At 26.6% G+C, this 23901-nt stretch overlaps 1 protein-coding gene across 1 annotated transcript; it reads right to left on the reverse strand.

The window, feature by feature from the left end:
• Positions 1-3052: 3052 nt before the first annotated feature.
• Positions 3053-20812, reverse strand: LOC107167263 (uncharacterized). Its single transcript, XM_015516226.2, has 3 exons — positions 20680-20812; positions 8642-8871; positions 3053-3703 (listed from the first exon to the last, which is right to left on the reverse strand). Exons 2-3 carry the CDS (start codon positions 8858-8860, stop codon positions 3551-3553), a joined length of 372 nt encoding a protein of 123 aa, XP_015371712.1. The 5' UTR covers positions 8861-8871; positions 20680-20812; the 3' UTR covers positions 3053-3550.
• Between the last annotated feature and the right edge of the window lie 3089 nt (positions 20813-23901).

Here is a 23901-nt window from a genome sequence, read left to right on the forward strand (position 1 = left end):
AGAAAATTTAACCAGAAAATAGATCCTTAGTGCCCTCTAAAACACCTGGACATGCTATGAAATTTGAGAGTATGATGTGTGACAGTGACATAGACTTAAAAATGGTAATTTTGAACAACCCCTAAGGGCGGGTTGCATAAAGAACAGTCTGTAAATTTGTTACCAGCCCTGTAATTTACCGGCTCTATAAGGTTTTTAATGATTGTGTAAACTATTCTCGGGTTGCATAAAGAAATATAAAATTATTAATAACCGTGGTAACCAAATAAATTAAACCATATTAAACCAAAAAATTGTGCGTAACCGCGTAGGTATATTAACTTAAAAATATTTTTTATTCTTTAATAATCGCAAAAACTAAAAAATTTATAATATAAATTGAATATTGATAATCTTTGATAGTAAAACTTGTTTATCTTATCATAATAATAATATTATATTATTTTAACCGATCTGTAATTAGTTACAGAGCCCAAATCGGATCTGCAGTTTACAGGTCCGGTAGCCGATAATTTACAGAGCCGGTAACTTTACCGAGCGTTCAAGCAACACCTAATTTTATTTACAGATCCGTTAACGTACTTACAGATCTGTAAGTAGTTACAGGACGTTTATGCAACCCGCCCTAAATGTATTAAAACAAAGTCGTCATTTGACATTTGAGGTGTTAGAGCTGTTAGAGGATATACTTATGCATACCTAAAATTTGTCAAGATTGCATTTTGACCTGATTACAATGTTTTCCATACTGAGCAAAAATAATCTTTTTTTAAAGGGTTATAAGTTATGAACTATATTATAAGTATTTGAGCAATTATGACCATGTTATATTATTATTGACATGTTATTTAAACTTAATATAAAAATGTTTAGTTTTTTATTAAATATTTTATACATGACAGAGTATTTCAGGATTTATTTTATATAGGTAGGTACAATAATTAATATAAATATTAAAATTTAAATAATTTAAGTAAATCTATTTTAGTTTTATTAGGTCCCTACACAATATTCATCCATGGACATCGTGCAAATACGAAAACTTCTTTTACTTTAAAATATTTCGTAATAAAAACTTTTTGGCACTACTGTGCTTGATAGAAGTGTGACTTTTGATTGCAAATATTGTCTGCTATTCTGTGAACTTGTAGGTTGAGTCTGGGTTGAGATAACATTTGCAATATTATTGTCGTTGAGGCACTTAGGTCCTCATAACCGTGGCAAGATGATAATAATAATAAAAGAAAAAAGAATATTCGGGCATCATTCGAAAACGAATAATTCTTTTTTAATTTTGGAATTGAATTTTCAATTACCTACTTACACAGTTACACTTACCATTATTTGGTAATAGTCGTATTACTGTAATAGGTACTAGATAACCGTGGTAGCCGGTAATACATATACATTATAATATATAAGATTATTGGATCAAAAATAAGAAGATTACAATTTTCGTGCGTATCAAGAAAAAACAATTTCGTAATAACTTTACAGTAGGTACGATATAAGAAATTGCCCTGCTGAACATGTTTTTGGACTGATGCTTAGTTGTTGGCATACCTTTCAAAAAGTTACCCTGTACCTACTATAATATGTTTTACAAGCAACACCAACGACGTCCAAGCCATCGATTTCTTCTCATGTATCGTCATTCGTCATAGAGTCTATGACATAGACCATAGCCGATAGACACGCATTCATAGTGAAAACCCTCCAAAGGCTCGCCAAGTCGCTTTGAAATCCAATGGTTCAAAGACATCCTAAATCAAATGGTACTATAAATAAAACGGATGGTTTCTCTCGTCATGAGATTTTTCTTTACATTAACGATTTGTTATAATTATGTTCATAATCCTATTTACAGATTGTATATTTTTCTAGTGAAAATATAAAAAATATTATTCATCGATTTTTGTTTACAATTTATTTTAAAAAAAGATGTATATTGTATATAGGTGAGTACCTATTTATATAGTAAATAGAAACAGCTACGCTGCTTCACATACCCTATTACGGTATCGGTATGCGCACTACGATAATGCTGGTCTGATATATTATAACCGTATTATATGGATTTAGAGTGTCCCGTAGTGTTAGGTTTATTTTTTTAAGTAACGTTGTGGCGTGAGGTTATAATATTATGACAACTATTAATTCATCGCCAAAAAATAACGACGTTGGTACCACCACGGGGTGTTATTTAGTGTAGGTAGATACCAGAGTACTGATGACATGCCTACACATATTCATATTGACAGTTTAATTATGTTATAATATTATAGCTATATACTTTGTTACCAATTTTTATTTTTTATTTTATCACAATCTTCGTTAGATTAATATAAATATAGGGCTCGCGAACTTTGAAGTAGATAGCACTAAAATTGCTTAATATGCTAAAATTTAATCCTACCTACGTAATAAAATATTTACCAAAATTAGAAGTTTTATTATTTATTTTTTCTCCATTTAATTGTAACATATCGTAATAATCGTAATAATTTCCGAACCCTATTAATAACTATTAACTAACTCGACTTATGTTAAGTATATCTCAAATGCAAAAGAAGGCCGATTTCACCAAACCTAAGACAATTCGACCACTTTCATTTATTCATAATGTGCAGATCGATGGCGGATTACATCTTTGATGTCACATACTTGTGCCATTTGGCTTTACCTAATAGGTATTTCGTCATTTTGTGATTTCGTATTGATTGATAGAGAAGTATATAAAAGGACCAATTAAAAAATGTATTGTTTTCGTCATCGCATCATCAAAATGCATAAATGAGTTAATTAATACATGTAAAAACGTACAAATTGAATTAAACATTTTTCAATTTAAACTGTTATACATTTCACGAATCACATTAATAATTTACATTTAGCAATAAATTACAATGTGTCAATACTGTCAACGTGGAAAATAAAAAGATGCAATACAGTCTGACCCACACCTATATATTGTTGTAGACATCAAAGCTATAATTACTTCAAACGATGAGTAGAATATATTATTATGATAGTAAATAGTAATAGACATATATTATAAGACAAATTAAAACTTTGTTTATTCAACTTTATTTTATTCAAACCATTTAATAGTAAATTATTTTAGATCAACATCATAGGTAATGTATATTATGATACCATATTGATAATTGTAGGAAATATTATAAACGAACGTATATATTATATTATAATATAAATTATTATAAATTATTATTAATCTTGCCAAAGTAGGTAATATGCGTAGTGGGTACCTATATGTTATTACATAAATAATAATTATTGTTATTTTTGCTACACGAGAATAATTTAATGATAGGTTTTGGCATAATAGGTATAGTTTAATAAACAGTAAACATTATAGATGTCTATATGGATGCAAATAACTACAGTTACCTACCTAATATAATATTATAATCGAAATAAATAGTTGAATATTAAAAAGCGTTGTATATTGTTATTATATGAAGGGCTAACGTGCTGCCGTAAATGATGTATAATACGATCTTATATATTATGCGTTCACACGTCATAATTAACCGAAGCACGAAACCGCATTGAAAGCACATTGCTTCCAATAACTTCTCTTCTGCGAACGATACGAATTCGTCCGGGCGCGTATTCTGTTCATCATTTGTTTGGCAAACAGATAGTCGATCATCGCATTCTCGAGGTTTTGGTCTTCGCTCTGTAACACATGCGCGATATTAAAAATTCGTGTCGATTTATCATAATAGGTACATAGGCAATCATTAACCCGTGTTAGACCACGGTATATAATAATAATATTACCTATATATTGTATTTCGTATAAAATGCTAAATATATTTATATGATAATATGTCATCGCCAGTTAAGTTTGTTGTTCAAACTATTGTAGCAGATGGCCCAGGTGGGTAATAAAGAATTTTGAGAAACAATATTTATTTATGTATATTATGTTTATACCTATTGTCTTCAGAACACATATCTCTGAATGAAATAGAATTTCAACGCATATAAAATATAAGTTATAGTATGATATTATTATTGTTTTGTCATTTGTTTACAGATATATTATAACATCCGAACGTATAGGTTTGTATAATGCTACTGACGTTTACCCTATTTCGTTTTCATAAACGTTTAAATGTATTATATTCATACTATCTGTCGACGATGACTATAGGTAGTTTAAATTCGCTGTTTTAGCGATTTGGACCCGATTCCGTTAGTAATTAACTTTTAATATTTAAATATAATTATTAAAAAAAAAATATATTTACGCAATTGAGATAATCTTGACATCCTTTAATCAGTTTAATTTAATTAACACACTCTTAAATTACAGATATTTAATGTTTAGAAACAAAAACCAAGGTAGGCAGAAACATCAAAGGATAAAAATAATAATAGTGCAATAATTATAGGATGAGTAAAAACAATTATTCATTTAAATGCTGAAAAGAATGTACTTTTTTCAGGAATAATGTAATGTCATCGTTGTAATATGATATAGCTAAAGACGACTTACATTCTCTTCAAACAACATTTTAAGCATGATGCTAATATTCTCTCAAAAATTTACAAATATTCTTATCACATTCTCTTAGAAATCTTAAAATATACAAAAATAATCAAAAAAATATCAATATATGCTTTAATATACGTTTATTTAATTTGTAAGGTGTAAATCTAATCTTGCGTTTTAAAGTTAACTGGTTTTTATTTTGTTAAGTTGTCGTCTACCTTAAAAATCATACAAACACAGTTAAATACGGAATTAAAAAAGTTCAAAATAGAATATTTGGTCATTTAAATATGCGATAAACATTTCAGTAAGATCACTTAAGTAAGAAAACAACTACCAGCATTGCAGGTTATCCACTAGGTTGAGTAAATGGCACGGTAATTCATGATAGGTGCTATAACTCTGCATGTTTTCTTTTTATCGACGTGAAAAAAAAAATTATAAATATTTTGAAAAAATGTTCGAATACCGTAGTATTAAAAATTAATGTTTATTTTTCACAATTTAAAAAAATATTCCAAAATATGCTAAACAAATTCCCTAACGCATGAAATTTTCTCAAGTATGCAAAAAGATTTTTAGATATAGTGGATATAGGTAATTATATTCACAGGTTGGATCGAGCTTTAGTGTGACTATTTCTATTAGAGCAAATTTAATAGAAAACATGATAGATAAAGGGTAAATAAATGTAATATAGGTATTATATACATAAAAGATAAAAAATAATGTTAATATCATAAGTTCAGAATTAATTTCGAAGGAGTTTATTGGTTAAGTAGTGATGTAGGTGGCGTATACAAGCAGAAGACGTTAAAAGTATTGAGAATATTTATCATTCTTTCTTATACTAAAAAAAGTCTTGATTTAGTTTAAATTATAAATCAAAAATATAGAAATAAATCTTATTTTATATATACGTGTGGAGTACGTAAAGTATAGTAATATATAGTTTCAGGGTTTTTTTTTGCGTCTAGTGAGACACATTTTGTGCAGTAAAAATTGTTACTCTGTGCAGTGCAAAAAAAGAATATTAGATTGATGATTATTGTATATAATAAAATAATAATTAAGTGAAACGGGTATAGGACTTGCTGTAGTCCACCTCAATGTAACTAAACAGTTCAAACTTAATAATTTAAGCAGTATTTAATATTTATACAGTCGAATACCTAGCACTATATTAAGGAGCCCAATTAGCTCCATAAATCAATGATACAAAAATATATTTATGTTCACTCAATGCCTTTCCTAATCTGCAATATAAGAAAATAACTCAGACATTGGCTTTAAAAAATATTAACCTTCTTTCATCATCAAACAAACACATTAGATTCATTTGGACCACAGGTCTCTGCAACATATTAAAAGGAAATAAGGCAGATAAAGCAGCAAGGAACGCATTAAATAGTCCCACCAGTGAAATAATTATTTTTTCATCACTTGTTGACATAAAAAGAAATATAAACAAATATTGCATTGATTTGTGAAACATCAATTGGCACACTACCACGGAAAATAAGTTAAGAGAAATTAAGTACTCTGTTGAACTCTGCTCGAAATACACTGACCTAAACAGAAAAATTAGGTAATTCTTATTCGACTTAGTATATAGGCCACAGAAAATTCACACATGGAACCTTATGGGAAAGACAGATCTCCACCCCTATGCCCAACATGCAATGAAAACTATTCCATCAAACACATCATCATCCACTGCCCAAACTTCAATGAAGCTAGGAAAGACTTCAACATCCCTGACAACTTTTACGAAGCAATAATTGGTCTATTTTCTAGCTATCAAAACATAATTTTATATCTAAAAAAAATTGAATTGTACAATAACATATAATAATGTAAAAATGTAAAAATGTAATACTTGTGTTAAAGCTAATAATCTATGTAGTTGATTAATTAGGTATTATTAGCGTTTTAGTTTTACCATAGAACGTAAATGTTCTATGGTTTTATCTTGTTCTCTGTTCTAATTGGTTGCAACAATTATCTTTGTTTCTCGACTTTGAGGGTATATATATAATTTATTATTATATTATAGAAAATTTAAGAATATTTATGCTTTATACTTGGTTTAAAAAAAAGTTTTAAAATTAAAAATTGTTAATGACATTCGTTGTTAGACTATTATTTAAGGTTAAAGTTTAACACAAGAATTAAAAAGAACTTTCCTATTCAATTGATTGTTTTTATTTTTATAAGCAATCATTATTACAAACTACCTACCTATTACAAGTACATATTACTTAGTAAGTATTATTACTAATATATTTAAAATTATTATTTATAATAAGACAGCGCATTAATATAAAATGATATTTGGTACATCAAGGGTAGATTTCGGATTTATATGTTTATAGTTTTATGCATATGGGTTCTGAGTACATTCAGTCTTATGAAAGTAAAAAATGTAGGTAGTATACAGTATACAGCAGAGTGTAGGACCTACTACAATCCAAGAATAGGAATACTTTGTGCATTTAGATATAATCATTAAAAAGCCCTGTTTTATATAGTATTTATATATACGAAAACTACACGAGCAGAAAATCTGCAGTTGGATGGGCGTTATATTGTATTGTATACTTGTGTAGGGAAATTTGTCCAAGGTGACAAGACTAAAACATTTATGATAAGTTAGATTGAATGATTTATACAATGAAATAAGTATAATGTGACAGATCACAAGGAGGATACGATGGAAATCTACACGTCTTTATGAATGTCTTATCTATATAGTTAAGCGTTGTACATTAGATGCTGCTTTTTGCTTACATGTATAGGTATACAATATTTTTAATTTAAAAAAAAGTATAGTTAAAGTATGTTTATGGTATTTTTCAAACTCGAAACTCGAAATAGCTATGCGCGTCAAAATGTCTAAATAAAAACTTCTCAAGTCAGGGTCAATATAATAAAATATGTAAAAAGAAAAAAGCTTCGCGGGTATCTATATAACAGCTATTACCGATATTACCTACTTTATATATTTTATTTGTCTGTTTTTAAACATAAAAACGCGTTACCTTTACCTATCTATATGAGAGAAATTTATATTAATATAAGTATCTGTAGGTATAATGTTCAAAAATGCTTTGTTTTTGTTTTGAAGCAACATAATACCGTTCTGTTAATATTGTAATAATTGAAATCTCTAGCACTGTCTAGTGTTGTCTACATAAGTACTTGTACTGAATTTCACATAATTTTATACAATATTCGTTAAAACATTTTAACATATCATCACAATGTCATTTATACATAATATTATATTTACTGTATTTTTGTTGTTTTGTCAAAATTTGTGAGGTACAAGGTATATAATATTATACGTGTAACTAAAACTAATTATTTTGAGCGTTAATTTGAGAACATTTATCTAATTATTATGAAAAGCTGTTTAAAAATATTTTCCCATACCTATACTAGCCGAAGAAATTAAATACGTGTACATAATACATATTGGGTTCATAATATTATAACTTCAAATAAAAAGATAAATTAATATTTCTGTATGTAGTATGTACCTACCTATGTAATATTATGCCAATCTACAACACTTTTATAGTACACATATTAATATTCTAATGGTTTTTTGATATTATTTTTTGATATTTATCCCTTTTATTTTAATGAAAAGTTAATACATTGCTTTACGTATACGTTGTTCCATACATAAATATTTGTTATTTTATATTTAAACACTACTTAAACGTATTGTTTTTCATTTATATATAGGATTATTTTGATGTTAGTTGATGATTATGATTATGCTATTTTATTATTTACGAATTCTTAGATTACAATATTCAAGTTACTTAGGTTACAAAAAAAGCAACATAAAAAAATACGATTTTCTGTTATTTTTTACGTAAATCAGATTATTTTTTTGTGTCTGTTAGTAATTGGATGTCGATGTTACTTCTGTGATAAATTTTTTGAAATCGTTAGATAATTACGCTTCATTTTATGTTACGTAACTATATAAAATATACTACCTAATATTAAAGATCGTAACGGGTTTTGTGAACTTTTTAATATCTTGTTAAAAGTTAATAAGGAGATATTTAACGATGTACAATTATTTATCAAATTAAAAACCTTAGTTTTTATGGTATAATCATTGACAGCCGGTTCTTCAATGTCGCGGAAATCATCCTTGTCGCTCATTGACATCATTTCTGGAGAGTTTTCTCCGAGTTCTCTCTGCAGTACTCTCTGGTCTATGACGTTTCCTGTCGTCAGTATTGGCAATAACACAGTTAAGACCGTAAGTGTCAAAATTACTCCGTAAGATAGGAATCCCATCTGTGTGGCCATTTTAAGTATTCCTGAAAACCATTTTATGATTATATGGAAAATATATAATGTAAGTTCACTTGGTACAGTCAATTTGACAGTATAATACAAAATTATACAATCAAATTGAATAATTATTAAGTAATAAAAAAAATGGATGAATCCCGAAGTATAAAAGTTAAATAACTTAATTTTAATATTATGAACGATGAATTAAGATCTTAATTCGTGATATAGACTAATTCAGTTATAAAGACAAAATTATTTATATAATAGTCTAATGTGTATAATAAGTACTAACGACTAAGTAGGTACTAAGTAAAACAAAAAAAAATTATTAATTATTGTTGTCGAACTGACGAAATTAATTTGAATAATTTGTTAGACAATGATTTGTAGTGAGTATAGGCTCCCACTCAAGTGATACCTACTACTTAAAGAAAAATAACTAAAATTCAAATCATACTAATTTGCAAAATGTTAGTTTTAATCTTAATAAAAGTAGGTATTATTTGTATACCTACCTAAGCATTACTGTCTTCTATAGTTCTATACTTTCCTATGTAACAAATGTTTAGCTACTGTAACATTCGTTACACCTTATATATATATATAATATATATATACATATAAATATTATACCCACACTTAACACACACTATATGATTGACCAATACATAATATACACACTCAACACTTTTCTACCCATGCACATAATTACTTATCATTAAAATGACACATATAGCAGTTAGTTCGACAGTCACCATCAACAGGAGCGAACTCACCAAATAAATTTATTAACAACCATCTACATTAGTAAAGTATTATTTTTAATATAATAATTAGTATGGATCTATAAACCAAACGTGTCTTATTATTGATAAAATACCTCATACACTGCAGTGCTCTAACCCCCAGCTGCGGAAAACTTATCCATAACGAATAGAAAACCTTCCCTGGATAACTAATATCGTAACAAGGTCCCCCAACCACGTTGCACTGCCATTTACTAATACTGACACTGATAAACCTTTTTATCTATAATTTAACTTTTAAGTATATGGGTACACATTACACATCAAATTACATTTAAGACTCGCGTCGTATGTTATATAGAGAACGGATGATAATATTCATTATATAGATATCACCCGTTCTGTAACCTATAGAGGTTGAAATGAGGCTTACATTGCTGGTATTATTAAGTAATTACAAACATTAATAATACAGTCCACAGCCTACACGTTTATGTACTTCAGTGTCATATTAAACTATATGTATCAAGAGCACAGTCCGTGGAAGTTTTGATTGTACCGTTAGAGCCACGTTACTTCCCATTAATAAACGTGCAGTAAAAGTTATCAGACATAAAATTCACTCGGACGAATGGAAGGCTTAGAGCTACTTAAGTGACCACAGCTGACGGATACATGCATATGACTGTAAATCATCATTGACCAGATACACTTTACTGATCCAAAAACAGAGGCCAATACGGCAATATTCAATCTATAGAATCCCCGTGGAGACATTTCAATGTCAAATACTGCATAAAAACACGCGATGCCACCAACGTATTGCTATGGTAGTTTATGAAAGGACGGCGGCGCTCATTAAGTGCTTTCTGCAATAGTCTTTTCGAATAATTCTTTGAAGACATTATGAAAAGAAGTTTTTTGGTGCAGAAATCGCAAGATGGCAGGCGCCCACATAAAATTATAATGTGGTGGACGATTGTATAAATAATATATAACGACAAAAAACAGCTGTGGTATATAAATCTTCACGTAGATAAAATACGACAAGACAAGATCCTTACATTTTTTACAAACATAATGTTTTGAATTTTTGATACGCTGTAAATATTCAGAATAATCGATTTTATTTAAAATAGTAATATATCAATATTGTATGCCGGAATGGCTATTAATTACTTTTAAATATATTTTTTATTATTCTTTTGTAGGAAAAACAAACAATTAAGTAAACCGACATTTTAATTATATTACAAATTCAGCTGTAATAGGTCTGGTATTTTTTAATAATTTTTTTTATGTATAAACACGCCCAATAATTCTAAAATAATTAAAATAAACGTTCGTTGTATTTTAAACTGTAAACACATTTCACGAGCGCATATCATACACTGCAGCTTAAGAGTCGAGAAAATTAATTTACATTTACAATCTCTATTCGAAAACACCTGGGGTATGAAAAACCTATATGATATCATTATACCTACACTGTAGGTTAGGTTAGGTTAGGCCTGTTTTACTGTAGGTCCTACAGTAAAACAAGTAATTCTCAATAACATTACCGAGTTCATTAAATCCATTTTTTTCCAACTTGCATATTAAATATTTAATTTCCTTACATGCTTATGCATACGAAATTAAAGAGTATTAATCTCTATACACAGTAGAAAAACAAATGGTTGAGGGATTCGACCTCTGTCCATTAATTAAATATTCGTATCCATACGACGTGCCAGGGAAAACGAATACGAAATATATTTGAGATTTCCATAAATCTAGATTAAAATATTAACTGCAAATTTTATGAAACATCCTTTTAATTTTTGAACAGTTCTCGTTGTCACATTGCATATATTATATTATAATCCCTAGTACGCCAAAGGCATACATTAATGGGATTACCGATATTTCCGTATGGAAAACATATTATATTCTTTATAATACCAATTTGAACGTCATTTTTAATAATAATTATTACAATTTTGTAATAGCATCCCCCATTAAATACGTGTGCTTTTTTGAATTCCTGGTAGGAAAAATGAAGCTATATGTATATAATATATATATGTTGGTGGTTTTAATGTTTTTTCCTCTGACTGAAATTCGTTTCGCTGTTAACAGGTTAACCGCTATAGAAACATATACCTACTTGCAATGGCACGCCACGCCATTAAAATTATTAAAAAAAATTAAAAGGGTCCTTGCTCAAGACCAGAACCATAGTTTCGAATTATCGAGTTTTTAATATTCCGCCGAACAATTTATATAATTAAGAAAATCCTCATTATAGTGCCCATATCGAATAATGTGTAAACGATACGCATATAAAAATCATGCATACTTGTAAACTTTTTAATTTTTATGGTCCAATTGGCTTATAAAAAAAACCTAATGACCAACACACACACAAATATACATTATAATCCGTGTCCCATAGTATCACGTGAATGATCAATCGAGGTGAATTGTTGATAAACAGATGAAAACTGGTCTGAGAAATTTGTATGGTTGATCAATGATCGATCTTTTCATTAAATTCAACGGAAAGTTATAAATAAATAACTATCAAAAGTTTTCTCGAAATTAATTGAAAATATGAAGCAAAAAAAGATTCGTAAAACAGCTGTTAAAATATTTTACCTTTAAGCCCTTTAAGGTATCTACATTTTGTAAATTGGCTTAGCATTTTTTTTTATATATATATAAAACTGTATATACCACACGTCCATACTTTATTTTATTGAATGATTATGTGATCGATTTCACTGTGTTGTTTAGTATTATATTTTTATATTATAATTTATAATGTATACTTTATATGTTGATAGGTACAGCATTATTACTTGTTGCTTCTACTCTTAGGCTTTAGTTTGCCCTTCACCCACTAATAACGCATAGCTTTTCTAGTTATTTCTACAAAAAATAAAAAGTAATCAACACAAATAGATATTGTCTATTATTTTAAAAGTTAAATATATAAAGAGTAATATTTATAAATATATGAATATTAATATTCTAGAATTTAAATCATTATTGCATACTCATTTTGTATGATTAAATGTTTTATTGCTTTAAAATTAATGGCATGGCATAGAACAGTTTAGTAATTTGTTATTTTCTTTTCTTTTAATTGTAAATTCCAGAGATAATTAATCGTTTAATTTAAGTCAAATTTAATTTGTTTATAATTTGCATATATTTAATTTTTTTTTACAAAAATGGTAGTATTTTATTGAAGTCAATACTAATATAGTGTATAAAAGGCGTATAAGTTGAAGAAATTATATCAAGTGTGAAATTTAAAAGATTATACCGGTTTTTGCTGAAGTATTAGAGTAATATATTTAAAATTTAAACGACTTTTTGTGAAGAATTATTTATAAATTTTTTAAAAATGTTTCTAAATATACAGGGTGATTCATCATGCATACTCACACTTTTCTTTAATAGTGAATTTATTTAAAATTTTCAATGTAAAGTTTGGTGATATTTTCAAATGTTTTTATTTTTATGCCAACAAGCAATATCCTGTGACGGTGCAAACTTTTTTTACCAAATGATAATCACATTTTTTATCGAAAATCAGATTATTTTTTTGAAAATATTTAAGTATATGAATCAAAATCTGAACAAACATTTAACTCAATTTACTAATAATAATTGAGAGTTCTTGAAAATACTATTAAATATATAAACTATAAAGGTTACGATGATTTAAAAATTATAGTAAATAATAATATATAGGTATTCATTTTATTTACCTAGTTTGTATACATGTTCTGACACAATGTTTAATTTATTTTATATTTAATTTAAGATAAATACTTTATTCTAAGTAGGTATATATAATGTACATACAATTTAATAACTTGAAAACTACTCGTTCGGATTTTGATTTTATATGAATTAAAAAAAAATAGTAACATTAATTGTAATAATCATTACAAAAGGTTATTATCATTTATAAAAATAAGTTTGTACCACTATACAGGTCATTATATAAATAGTAAGCATATGCAAAATATGGTATTTAATTATGGATACTAAAAAAATTCCAAAAATTAGAACTTGAATAACTGTATCATTAAATGATAAAAGATGGATGAGCATGTTTGGTAAATAACACTGTAGATCATAATATAATGCGATAACATTTAAAATGTATGAAAAAACTTAAAGATTAAACGAAAAATTATGGTTTCAAATTATTAAATTAATAAATTTCATTCACTATTGTGTTAATATTTGAAATCTGCTATATGAATCCAGAATCGCGATAAATGATTTAATAGAAAGAATTAAATTAAATATGTATTCTTTTAGAAAAGCTGGCATGCTGAAATAAAATGTATTATCATTTTAGTTAAACATTGTTTGAATCTAAACTAAAATAGGAGTATTCGGAATACGGGTAACTTATTAAAGTTGCAAGATTTAATATTCACGAAAACACTCAACGAATTCTTTTTTTTGTATACAATTTATAGAGGCTGTAGCCTGTAATTCATCACCAATGTTCATCAAAATTAATTAATGATCTTTAATATAATAAGAAAATGTATCGGGCAAAAATAAGCTACACTATTTAGGATTGTATTTTGAATATAACTATATTTAGCAACATTTATAAAACAAATTGAGAAAAATGTAGACATTTAGGTATACATTATGATAAAAACAAACGATAGACATGGTCAGTTTAATACTGTTATGTATTATCTATTATAATATAATTACTATATTGCTAGGTTTAAATTTTAAAATATATTGATAAAAATGTATTACTGAATTAAAATAATTTAAAAAATAATTCACTGTACACATTGAAATTTTATTGTATAAAGTATAAGTATATTAAAGTTAATAAATGTTTTATTTAGGATTAGCAGGAATATTGTTAAAAGTTCGGTTTTGTCTGTTTTATAAATGTCACTTACCAATATGAGATTCTAATACCTTCTCTATTATATGAGCTTTCATTGTAGTATTCAACGTAAGTAATAATGAAACCCAACCTTGAAAGAATAAAACATAGATTTAGACTTAATAATGTTAGAGTTCTAAGGGGATGCTATTTATTATTTTGTTTCATTTTCGAGTCAAGTGAAGAAATAACGGTCTGAAAGTCCAAAACAAGAGATTTAAGTTGGTATTATTCAATATCTGAATTTTTGATATAATTGATATGTCACGAATCTATAATAAATCATCGTTTCGTTAATATTAGAAAAAAGAGTCCATGAAATAATTCAATTTTATAATGATTATATCTAATTCAAATCAAAAAATATTTAATAAAATTTTGTATTATATCAACGATTGTATTTTATTTTTTAAATTTTAAATTCTTGTAAAAAAGGGTAATTTTATATGCTAAAAAAAAGACTTGGTTAGGTATATAGAAATAATAAATCCATCTGTTAAACCATGTAGATAATGTATTCACCTTTTTTGAATTTAATTTTGAATCAATTTACAAATTATATATCTATGATTATCATAATATGTACGTATATATTATATATTAAATATTTCACAATTTTATCAGTATGTCATTAGGTTTTTTTTATATTTTCCTCCATTCATGTACATTATTATATTTATTATACTAATGCTATCTTCTCACCATTATTTCCACTTATTGCACCCAATAGTGAAAATCGTAAAAAAAGTTTCGTGTAAAATAGATTTATATCAATTATATAAAAAAGTAGACGTAGTTTAAAAAAAAAACTATCACTGTAGAGCCTAGTTTCTATAATGTCTTTAAGTTAAAGTCTGCAATATAGGTCTTATCAACTATAATAGTGATGCACTCAAAATTTGAAGTTTCTATAGTAATTATATTTTGTTTTTAAATATCTGATAGTGTATTTTTTTAGTAAATATCAATATAATTTTATATATGCCTATATTACACTCTAAAATTTATAATATAATTATTATGAATAATTATGACAATCAAGTAAAATACTAATGGCAGTTGAAAAATATTGCTGAAGCTCTAAACAGTTCGACTATAACACTGAACAACACTGTCTACCATCACTTTACAATAATTCTTTAGTTGAATCAATTTCATAAAAGTATTTTTTTTTTTTTAATTTTTTTTTTTTATACCTAGTTGGCTAGTTCTGTCCGTCTAGATTACGAACTCGATTGATCAATGACGGTATATATTGCAGTGAAAACATTTTATTGCGAATCGACCTTTAATCGTCAAACAAATCGACTGTTCGAAGAACGGGATTTATATAGATTTATGTGATCTATAATGTAATATGAAACTGTTATATAAATGTTTTGGTTTCAAGAAGCGTGATTTTTTAGCATTACGTGCGTGTGCCAGTGTGACAAAGGTATTAATTATTGTTTGACGTACACTCGTCCGCAATCAATATTTTTATTGATTCTTTGTAAAAAATAAAATAGTTAAAAATGTTTATTGTGTTTTAGCACTTACTGACTTTCTGCCAATTTATAATGGTGGAAAACAATTATTCTATACATACTATTATATAGTTAATTCGGCGCAATTATACGGACATATTGGACATACGATACGATGGTGAATCGTATAGATATAATAATAATATCCTGATTTGATTTTGTTTTAATTTATATACTTTAATGTTAAAAAATTAGGTAATTTGGTGTTAGACATTCGTGTTTGGCTAGTGAAATATGAACATGTAGCATCCATATATTATACTATACTGTATATTAGCATCACATATTGTTACAATTAATGAAACAAATAGATTTATGCAAAATATTTTTCCTTATAAAGTATCCATTAATATTTTTAATTTGTTATTCGACGTAAGTGCTAATAGTATATCAATAACATGTATAAATATAGGTGGTTATTATTATTTAAATTAAAAACGTAGTTGATTTAGGTTATTTTTAATTTCGTTCTTATTTTAAGTGTATTTTGTATGACTCACAAAATTATATTTTATATATAGATCAAAGTTATTTTAGTTTCAATATCACAATGTAAAATATTGTTGTGCTTATGTGTTCTAAGTATTCCAAAATCTATTTGGATATTTAAACTTTAAAATAGTTAATTTGAAAAAATTATTTAAATATGAACTTTTTTGATGCAAAACTTAGGTACACAAACGGCCAAACATATCTATGAACAACAATAGACTGCACAATATTAATATTCTATGTTCATATTTCGATAAATTACATTTTTGATTATTTGTAACATATATTTATTTTATGTAAGTACTTCTTTTGAAAACTCAACTATATGAAATAAAATGTTATAAATGTTATATTATTGTAAATAAATGATACTATAACTGATTTAAAGTTCAAAAGAATAGTTGTTAAAAATATCAACCTAATTGTTTGAATAAAAAAGATAGTTTAAGTATTATATAAAACATGCATACAAAACATTATTAAAATGAAATTTGATAGTTGATTTTTAAATTTTATTTTTAATTTAACAAACAGTTGAATGGAGTTTTTTTAGGTCATTAAAATGTTACCTACCGACTTGTTTTACTATAAAGGTCTTGTTTCAAACAAAAAGTTTCCAATTTCTTATACAAATTAGTATAATTGCTTATTTTGGTTTAAGAATAAAATCTTCTTATAATTTATTGTATTTGATCAAGTTGAATAATTGATAAGAAATAAAAATAAAATGCTGCCTATTATTTAAAAACTTTTTTTTGCTGTTGTTGAAATAAAATAAAATAGTAGACAATATAGTGAACTAAACTGGAGTTACAGTTTTGTTGCGGAGGTTGATCTTAATGGCATTTAATATGATCAAAGAAGAAGAATAATTATATAAATAACAAATGTAAATAATAAACTAGGTGCGTAGGTATAATAATTGATCCCTGTAAAAGTTTACCATACATTTTCCTAATATGTGAGAATAAAACTATAATTAATTATTAACTATAAACTATCAAAATATTGTTAAAAGAAATAGAAATAGATAAATTAAATCATTACGACAAAGTTTATTGTTTTAAAAATTATATTTTTAATACATTTGTATTATTAATTGAAAACTTCATGTATAAAATCTCTATTAAAACAACTAATTATAAGGTATAATATGCAACACTAGTACCCACATTTTTTAGTATGTAACTTAACGCCAACTTTTTTACACAAGTAATTTTTTTTAATTTATTCTGTGACGGCTATCAAATTTAATGTAATTATATTTTTGTTTTTATTCTTGTAATTCAACTCAAAAGAATATTTTTTTATCACATATTCTTTAAAAAATGTAAATAAATCCTGAAATAATTCAGAGGTGGATTTAATGGTGAAAAAATCTGTGACATTTCATATAATATATTGTCTATAGTGTATTTTTGATTGAATTTATTTTTAAATATAGCTACCAAAATGGCAAAATATATATGCAATAATATTGTCAATTATTTTTAAATTCGATATGTTTTTAAACGATATTAATTAAAGTTATTCATAACATTTGGCATGACAATTATAACTTTATGAATTATATAGTTAATTAATAATTTTCCAGTGTATACAAAGGCTATAAGAAATTTTTGCGAGAATTTATTTTTTTCAGAAATGATGAAAGACTACCTAACCAAAATGAATGTGAACATATACATGTGGTATGTTCTTTCTGCTCAAAAGCTATGCAAAAAATTTCCATAAATCCTATGAATACAAATTTCCCTAGTATTACCTATATTATAATATATTTTAAACACCTTATATCAGTATATCCGAGTAATAGTTCTTTAAATTTTTTGTTTTATCGTGACGCTACCTTTGATGGAATAGATGAAAATTATTTTGAAGGGTACAAATTTAGAGCGAGATGAAATATGTAGGTGGTATACATGCATGTACGGTATTTTGAGACTAATACAAATAAGTTCCCCAAGGTATATTGTATCGAGCATACGATGTTCAACAAATGTCTATAGCCGCTGGATACACTAATACGTTTATAGGATAGGGACCCGAGACCGTCAATTATAGTTTCCATCATAACAAAAACTATTTTCTACACATTTTCGAAAAATAAACCGGCATAAACTCTCGTTACTCTAACAAAGCGTGTCATCGTTAAAAATCGGAAAGAGAATTTCGAAGAAGTTTGCCGTCCAGTATCAAGTAAAACATAAAAACAATTTGTAATAATCTAATTTCAAGAGCTGTCTTATATAATAATATTATCAAAAATAAATATGAGCATGTCTCTACCTGTAGATATATAGTCATATAGATACCTACTTTTTTAGAGATCAATATTTAATAAGTATCTATATTATACACATTTATTGTTTAGTAAGTTTGTTAGTTTTTTTTTGTTTCATCAATTACTTGTGGCAGTTTACGAATATTTATAAATTATAATTTACGAATAATTATAATCAGTAGGTACATATTTATGATCAGTGACATATCTTAAGTACTAAAAAGAAAACACTAGGCAATCATTAAAGTATAGAATATTTAGTTTAGTTTAATCCTATCAGGTTTCTGTATTTTGTGAGCTGTGGATAGAAATGTGAAGGATGTATTATAGGTAAGAGATAAATTAGGATTTAAGCGTTAATGTAGGTACAGTTTTTGTGTCCTGTAATGTATACAATTTTATTGATATTTTTATATGATAACCATTAAGTACCATTTTTTTTCTGTTCAAAAACCATGAAAAGGTGGAAAATGTCCATCACAATACTGCCACTAACCATTAAGTACCTAGGTACTAGATTTTGAATAATGTTGATGTTTTTCCGTACCAACCTATTGATTAAATTATCAGTAAAGTAAAATAATAATGTAAATAAAATGAAAAAATGAACTATTCATTAATAATTTATATTGTACGGTTTTAAAAACAGCATTTCCATTTTAAATTTGAACAACATAATATGTGAATACTAAACGTGTACAGATGAATAGGTACATTTTAATGTATGGAATAATTGATGATAAAGATAATTGAATAGTAACAACAACAATAATAATAAATAATTTCAAGAAATCATTGAAATATAAATTTCACATAAAGCTGTAATGTTTATTCATAAGTCAATACAGACAATGAATTTATTAAGTTGTTTCTAACTCGATGATATTATTACATGATATTCATACAAAGAAAGAGTTTATTTAGGATCGTTATCAGACAACTATCTACACTAAAAAAAGTTTATACTGTAATTTATAGGAAATACTCCTACGGTTTATCTACGACTTTATATATGTTACCTCAGAGCCAGAGACGAGATTTTTTTATTCTTTAAGCAAGATTATAACATGAAATGTCAAAAAGATATTGGTATTTATTAAAAATTTAAAACCATGATTCTTATAATTCTACTAAATAACAGTATTACAGATACTGAAATATGGAAAACTGACTAAGGGCCTGTTTTACAATCATAGTTTAAACGTCGGTTACGCTTGAACCACTGATTTTACCGGCCGAATTCAGTGGTTTAACCTGAGTTCAACTATTGTAATACGGGCCCTTATTCGTTTACACAATACAGGATAGCTGATATACATAGGCTAGCTGTTATCTGTTTTGTATAGGTATATTAATAGTGTCTTATTTATATGTTTTTTTTTTATCGTACCGAAAACTTATTTCATAAAAGACACCGAGTTTCAGTGTTAAAAATTAATAAGCATAATCGTAATTCGTAATTTGCTAAATAATTAATAAGTGAACACATACAGCCTGTATGGGTTTAATCAATTTATTAACTAAGTAGTATATAATTATACAACGGTTAGGAAAAATTAATGATTATTAATTAACAGAAATGAGATTATACAATATTTAAAACTCATGAATATGATTAATATCGATCATTATTGATGCCACTATCAGATATTTAATATATTTTTTTTTGTGTTTAATGCTAACTAAAATTGAAAATATAATATTTTCCATATAGATATTACGTGTAAAAATTAACACAAATATAAACTATTAATAAATTACAATAATATCGAGTTATTAAATTGTATATCTACTTAATGCGTATTCATCATCATACTAATAGCTCTATTATAACTTATATAATTGTGAAGTGTACGTACCTTTTATGAATAGTCGGCGGCCGAGTTTAGTGTAAAAGTAAAACAAAATGAGTGGATGAGACGTTTTATAAGCACCAAACAGGCGCGGAATCTCATAGGGGTGTCGCGCATGTTCTCCAAGTTAAACACTGCCTACCGACTGAAAAACGCCTTTTTAAATTTGGCGCACACGACACTATAATATAGGTGTACGTAGTGTGTACGGGATCGTGTAATTTTCTGTATTTAATTATCAGTCCGCCAAACACAAATGCTATCCACTGTGTCTTATTGTAATTGCATTGATAACATAAATTTAATTAATCGAATCCATTAAATAACTGTTAAAATGCCTGTCATGCAAAAAAAAAAAAATGTCCTGCCATCATGTATTATATTTTGTCTATCTATTGATTGATATAAAGCACTACAACAGCTGCATTGCATCACCTTATCTATTAAACTGAAACGTTTTGTACTTTTTTGTTTAATCTAATTGCAAAATCATTCATCGAAAATAAATCTTTTTTTTTAAATTGTATGTAACTATATGTATCAATTATAACCAAATACTTTATCCCTGTCGTCCAATTCCGAATTCATCAAAAATTACGTTCTTAATAACTATTGTACGCTAAAAATACAGATAACCAACGATGACAATCAACACTTTACCTCGTACTTTTTATATTTTGCCGACGTGATGACACGACCATTTGAGCTTAAACAAAAATGTCCGCCATAAAACCGCTGAAAAATGCAATCATACTTAAACTAAATTACTGTGTGGGGCATTTACTAGCAAATTAAAATAAATTTAAATCCGGGTATGGATACAAACTAAATAACATCAACACTGATCTTCACCCATAGTATACTTCGTCATGTCTTGAAATCTAAAATTAGCTCTATACTGACAATATAATAATATTATTACGAAATCCATGAACAGACATTCTGTCTAGATATTTATTTATTAATAATCTTAAGCAAAATTAGTGCACTTGGAAAAATTAAATTTTGCCGCAATATCGCCTATCCCTTGATGCCAAGTCTGATAGTCGTACTTCAGGATTCAAATATCTCGGCAATAAATACTCAGTTAAACGTTCATACCTACATAAGACCTCTCGAGCAATGAAGTGTATATTAAGGTTTATATTATTCCTACATTCTGTGATCAAATATATCACATATGTATATAAATATATATATATCACATACGTGACAAATGTATACATATTACATATTAATATCGTATCTATCTCAAAATCATATATGACTATCACATTTCACTTATTGTGACAATAACTAGGTCACTATATCTATAAATCTATTAAACTTCCAATTAAATATTATATCTAACAAAAAGCTGTATAATAAGATAACCCTTTCGTAACATGTTCTATTTTAACTACAATTTCTGAAAACATCCTCTACAAAAAAAAAGAGATTAATTAGTTGTAATTACAAAAGAAAATAATAAACTCTCTGGGTAGATACCGTTGATGAATGTTTAGGTTACGATGAATGGTCTCCCATTAAGCAGCTAAAGTAGTTTATATTTTATTAATTAGTATTATCATTATTTATCAATGTTACTTATTATCAAACATATAAGAATACATTTCAACTTATTTATTATAATTTAGTTCACAATTTATATTAATTATGATTTATAAACTTACATCCCACATAAAGATTTATATTTTTCAATTATATTCAATGATTTGGAGCTTTGGGGAGTATTTAATACTTGCATAATCATTAGTTGAATTGCGTTAAAATTAAAAATGTAATATCTATATTAAAAAATAACTACCTAGGTATAATATGTCATAGCCACTTCCTGAAATCAATCTTTTCATGAAAATATGACCATTTCGTGAAATGGAAACACGTTTTTTACACGTTTTTTTGTGAAATTCAAAAATATTTCACGAAATTGTCACTTTTTCATGAAATGGTCACTAAAATTTAGCATTGTGTAATTTATTTCACAAAGTGAACGACCACTTTGTGTAAGTGCTGAATACAAAATTTAACAACTTATTCTACCCTTATAAATTTAACTTAAATAATTATGTATAGTAATAAAGTTTATTTATAACATATTAATTTATTAACTGTATTGTAAACATTTTTTATTTATCAGAGCAGGAAAATGAATTGTATTTTAGCTAAACAAGTTGAAAAACAAAAATAATTAACCTTGCATAAAACTGTCCAAATTCTATCTGGAGGTCAGGGATTTTTAAGTTATTCGTGTAAAAGTGCTTGTCAAACCAAAAGATGTGTTTGTTTTAAAGATAGTCTAAAATTTTACAGTCGTTGTCACAATTAATAGAAATAATCAAAAGAATTTCTAGATAATTGATTTTTTTTTTTTATTGTTCTTAAAATAAAACTCGGCAGCAAAGGCTATTAATTAAGAGCCTTAATTACTATTTACAATTATTGTGAAGTTTACATAATTTTACATTAATTTAACAATTGTTACGATTATATTTTATCTATATTATAAGGTTGATTAGTTTTAAAAATTTAAAAATGTCTAAGTTTTAATCCGGGTTTGGTCTTTTGGATTACATCTAGAGATAACATATTGTTATAATGTGTTTTGACTATGATTTGTGTACCTCAAAACTCACATCAGATGGTCGGTTCATTTTTTGACATGAGAAATCCATGAGTTATCATATACTGTGTCTAATTCTTAAGCGATTTATAGTGCTTTCGTCCTTTCAGTTTAGGCTAGGATTGTAGATAGTCGTTTAAGTACTCTTATTTATGAATATTATATTATTCAATGTGTTTTTTTAAGTTTTTCTTTTGTTTTGTCTAAATAATTACACTTTTGGGTAATAATAGTATATGGTCTTCAAGTTTCATACAACCTTCTATCGATTGGAAATATGACACAGATTGGAACTTTTTGTATCGTTATTGTTATTTCTGTTATTCGTAACTTTTTATGAACACTTAAAATTTGGATAATGACATAAATTTTACAGTAAACTGAGATCTGCTCAGAGTCATAGAGTGCAGAAAGCGATGATTAATCATTTGGTTTTTCAAATTTATGATAATACATTAAAATTATATAGGTTTACTATACCGAGGCAAACGAAATGAGACAAATGTTCAGCATCCTGTCACTGGATTCCGTCTGAATATTTTTAACAACATGTTTATTATAAATTTAATTTAAACTCATAAAAATTAATAATTATTATAAACATA

Source organism: Diuraphis noxia, unplaced genomic scaffold (genome assembly GCF_037042655.1).
Source record: "Diuraphis noxia isolate RWA-SAM2 unplaced genomic scaffold, SU_Dnox_SAM2 contig0003, whole genome shotgun sequence".
NCBI lineage: Eukaryota > Metazoa > Arthropoda > Insecta > Hemiptera > Aphididae > Diuraphis > Diuraphis noxia.

Excerpts from the sequence above, each read along its gene's own strand:
- LOC107167263 (XM_015516226.2), bottom strand. The coding sequence starts at position 8,860 with ATGGCCACACAGATGGGATTCCTATCTTACGGAGTAATTTTGACACTT. Across the intron at positions 3,704-8,641 it reads ATTATACCATAAAAACTAAG|AGCGAAGACCAAAACCTCGA; the intron begins GTTTTTAATTTG and ends CATGTGTTACAG.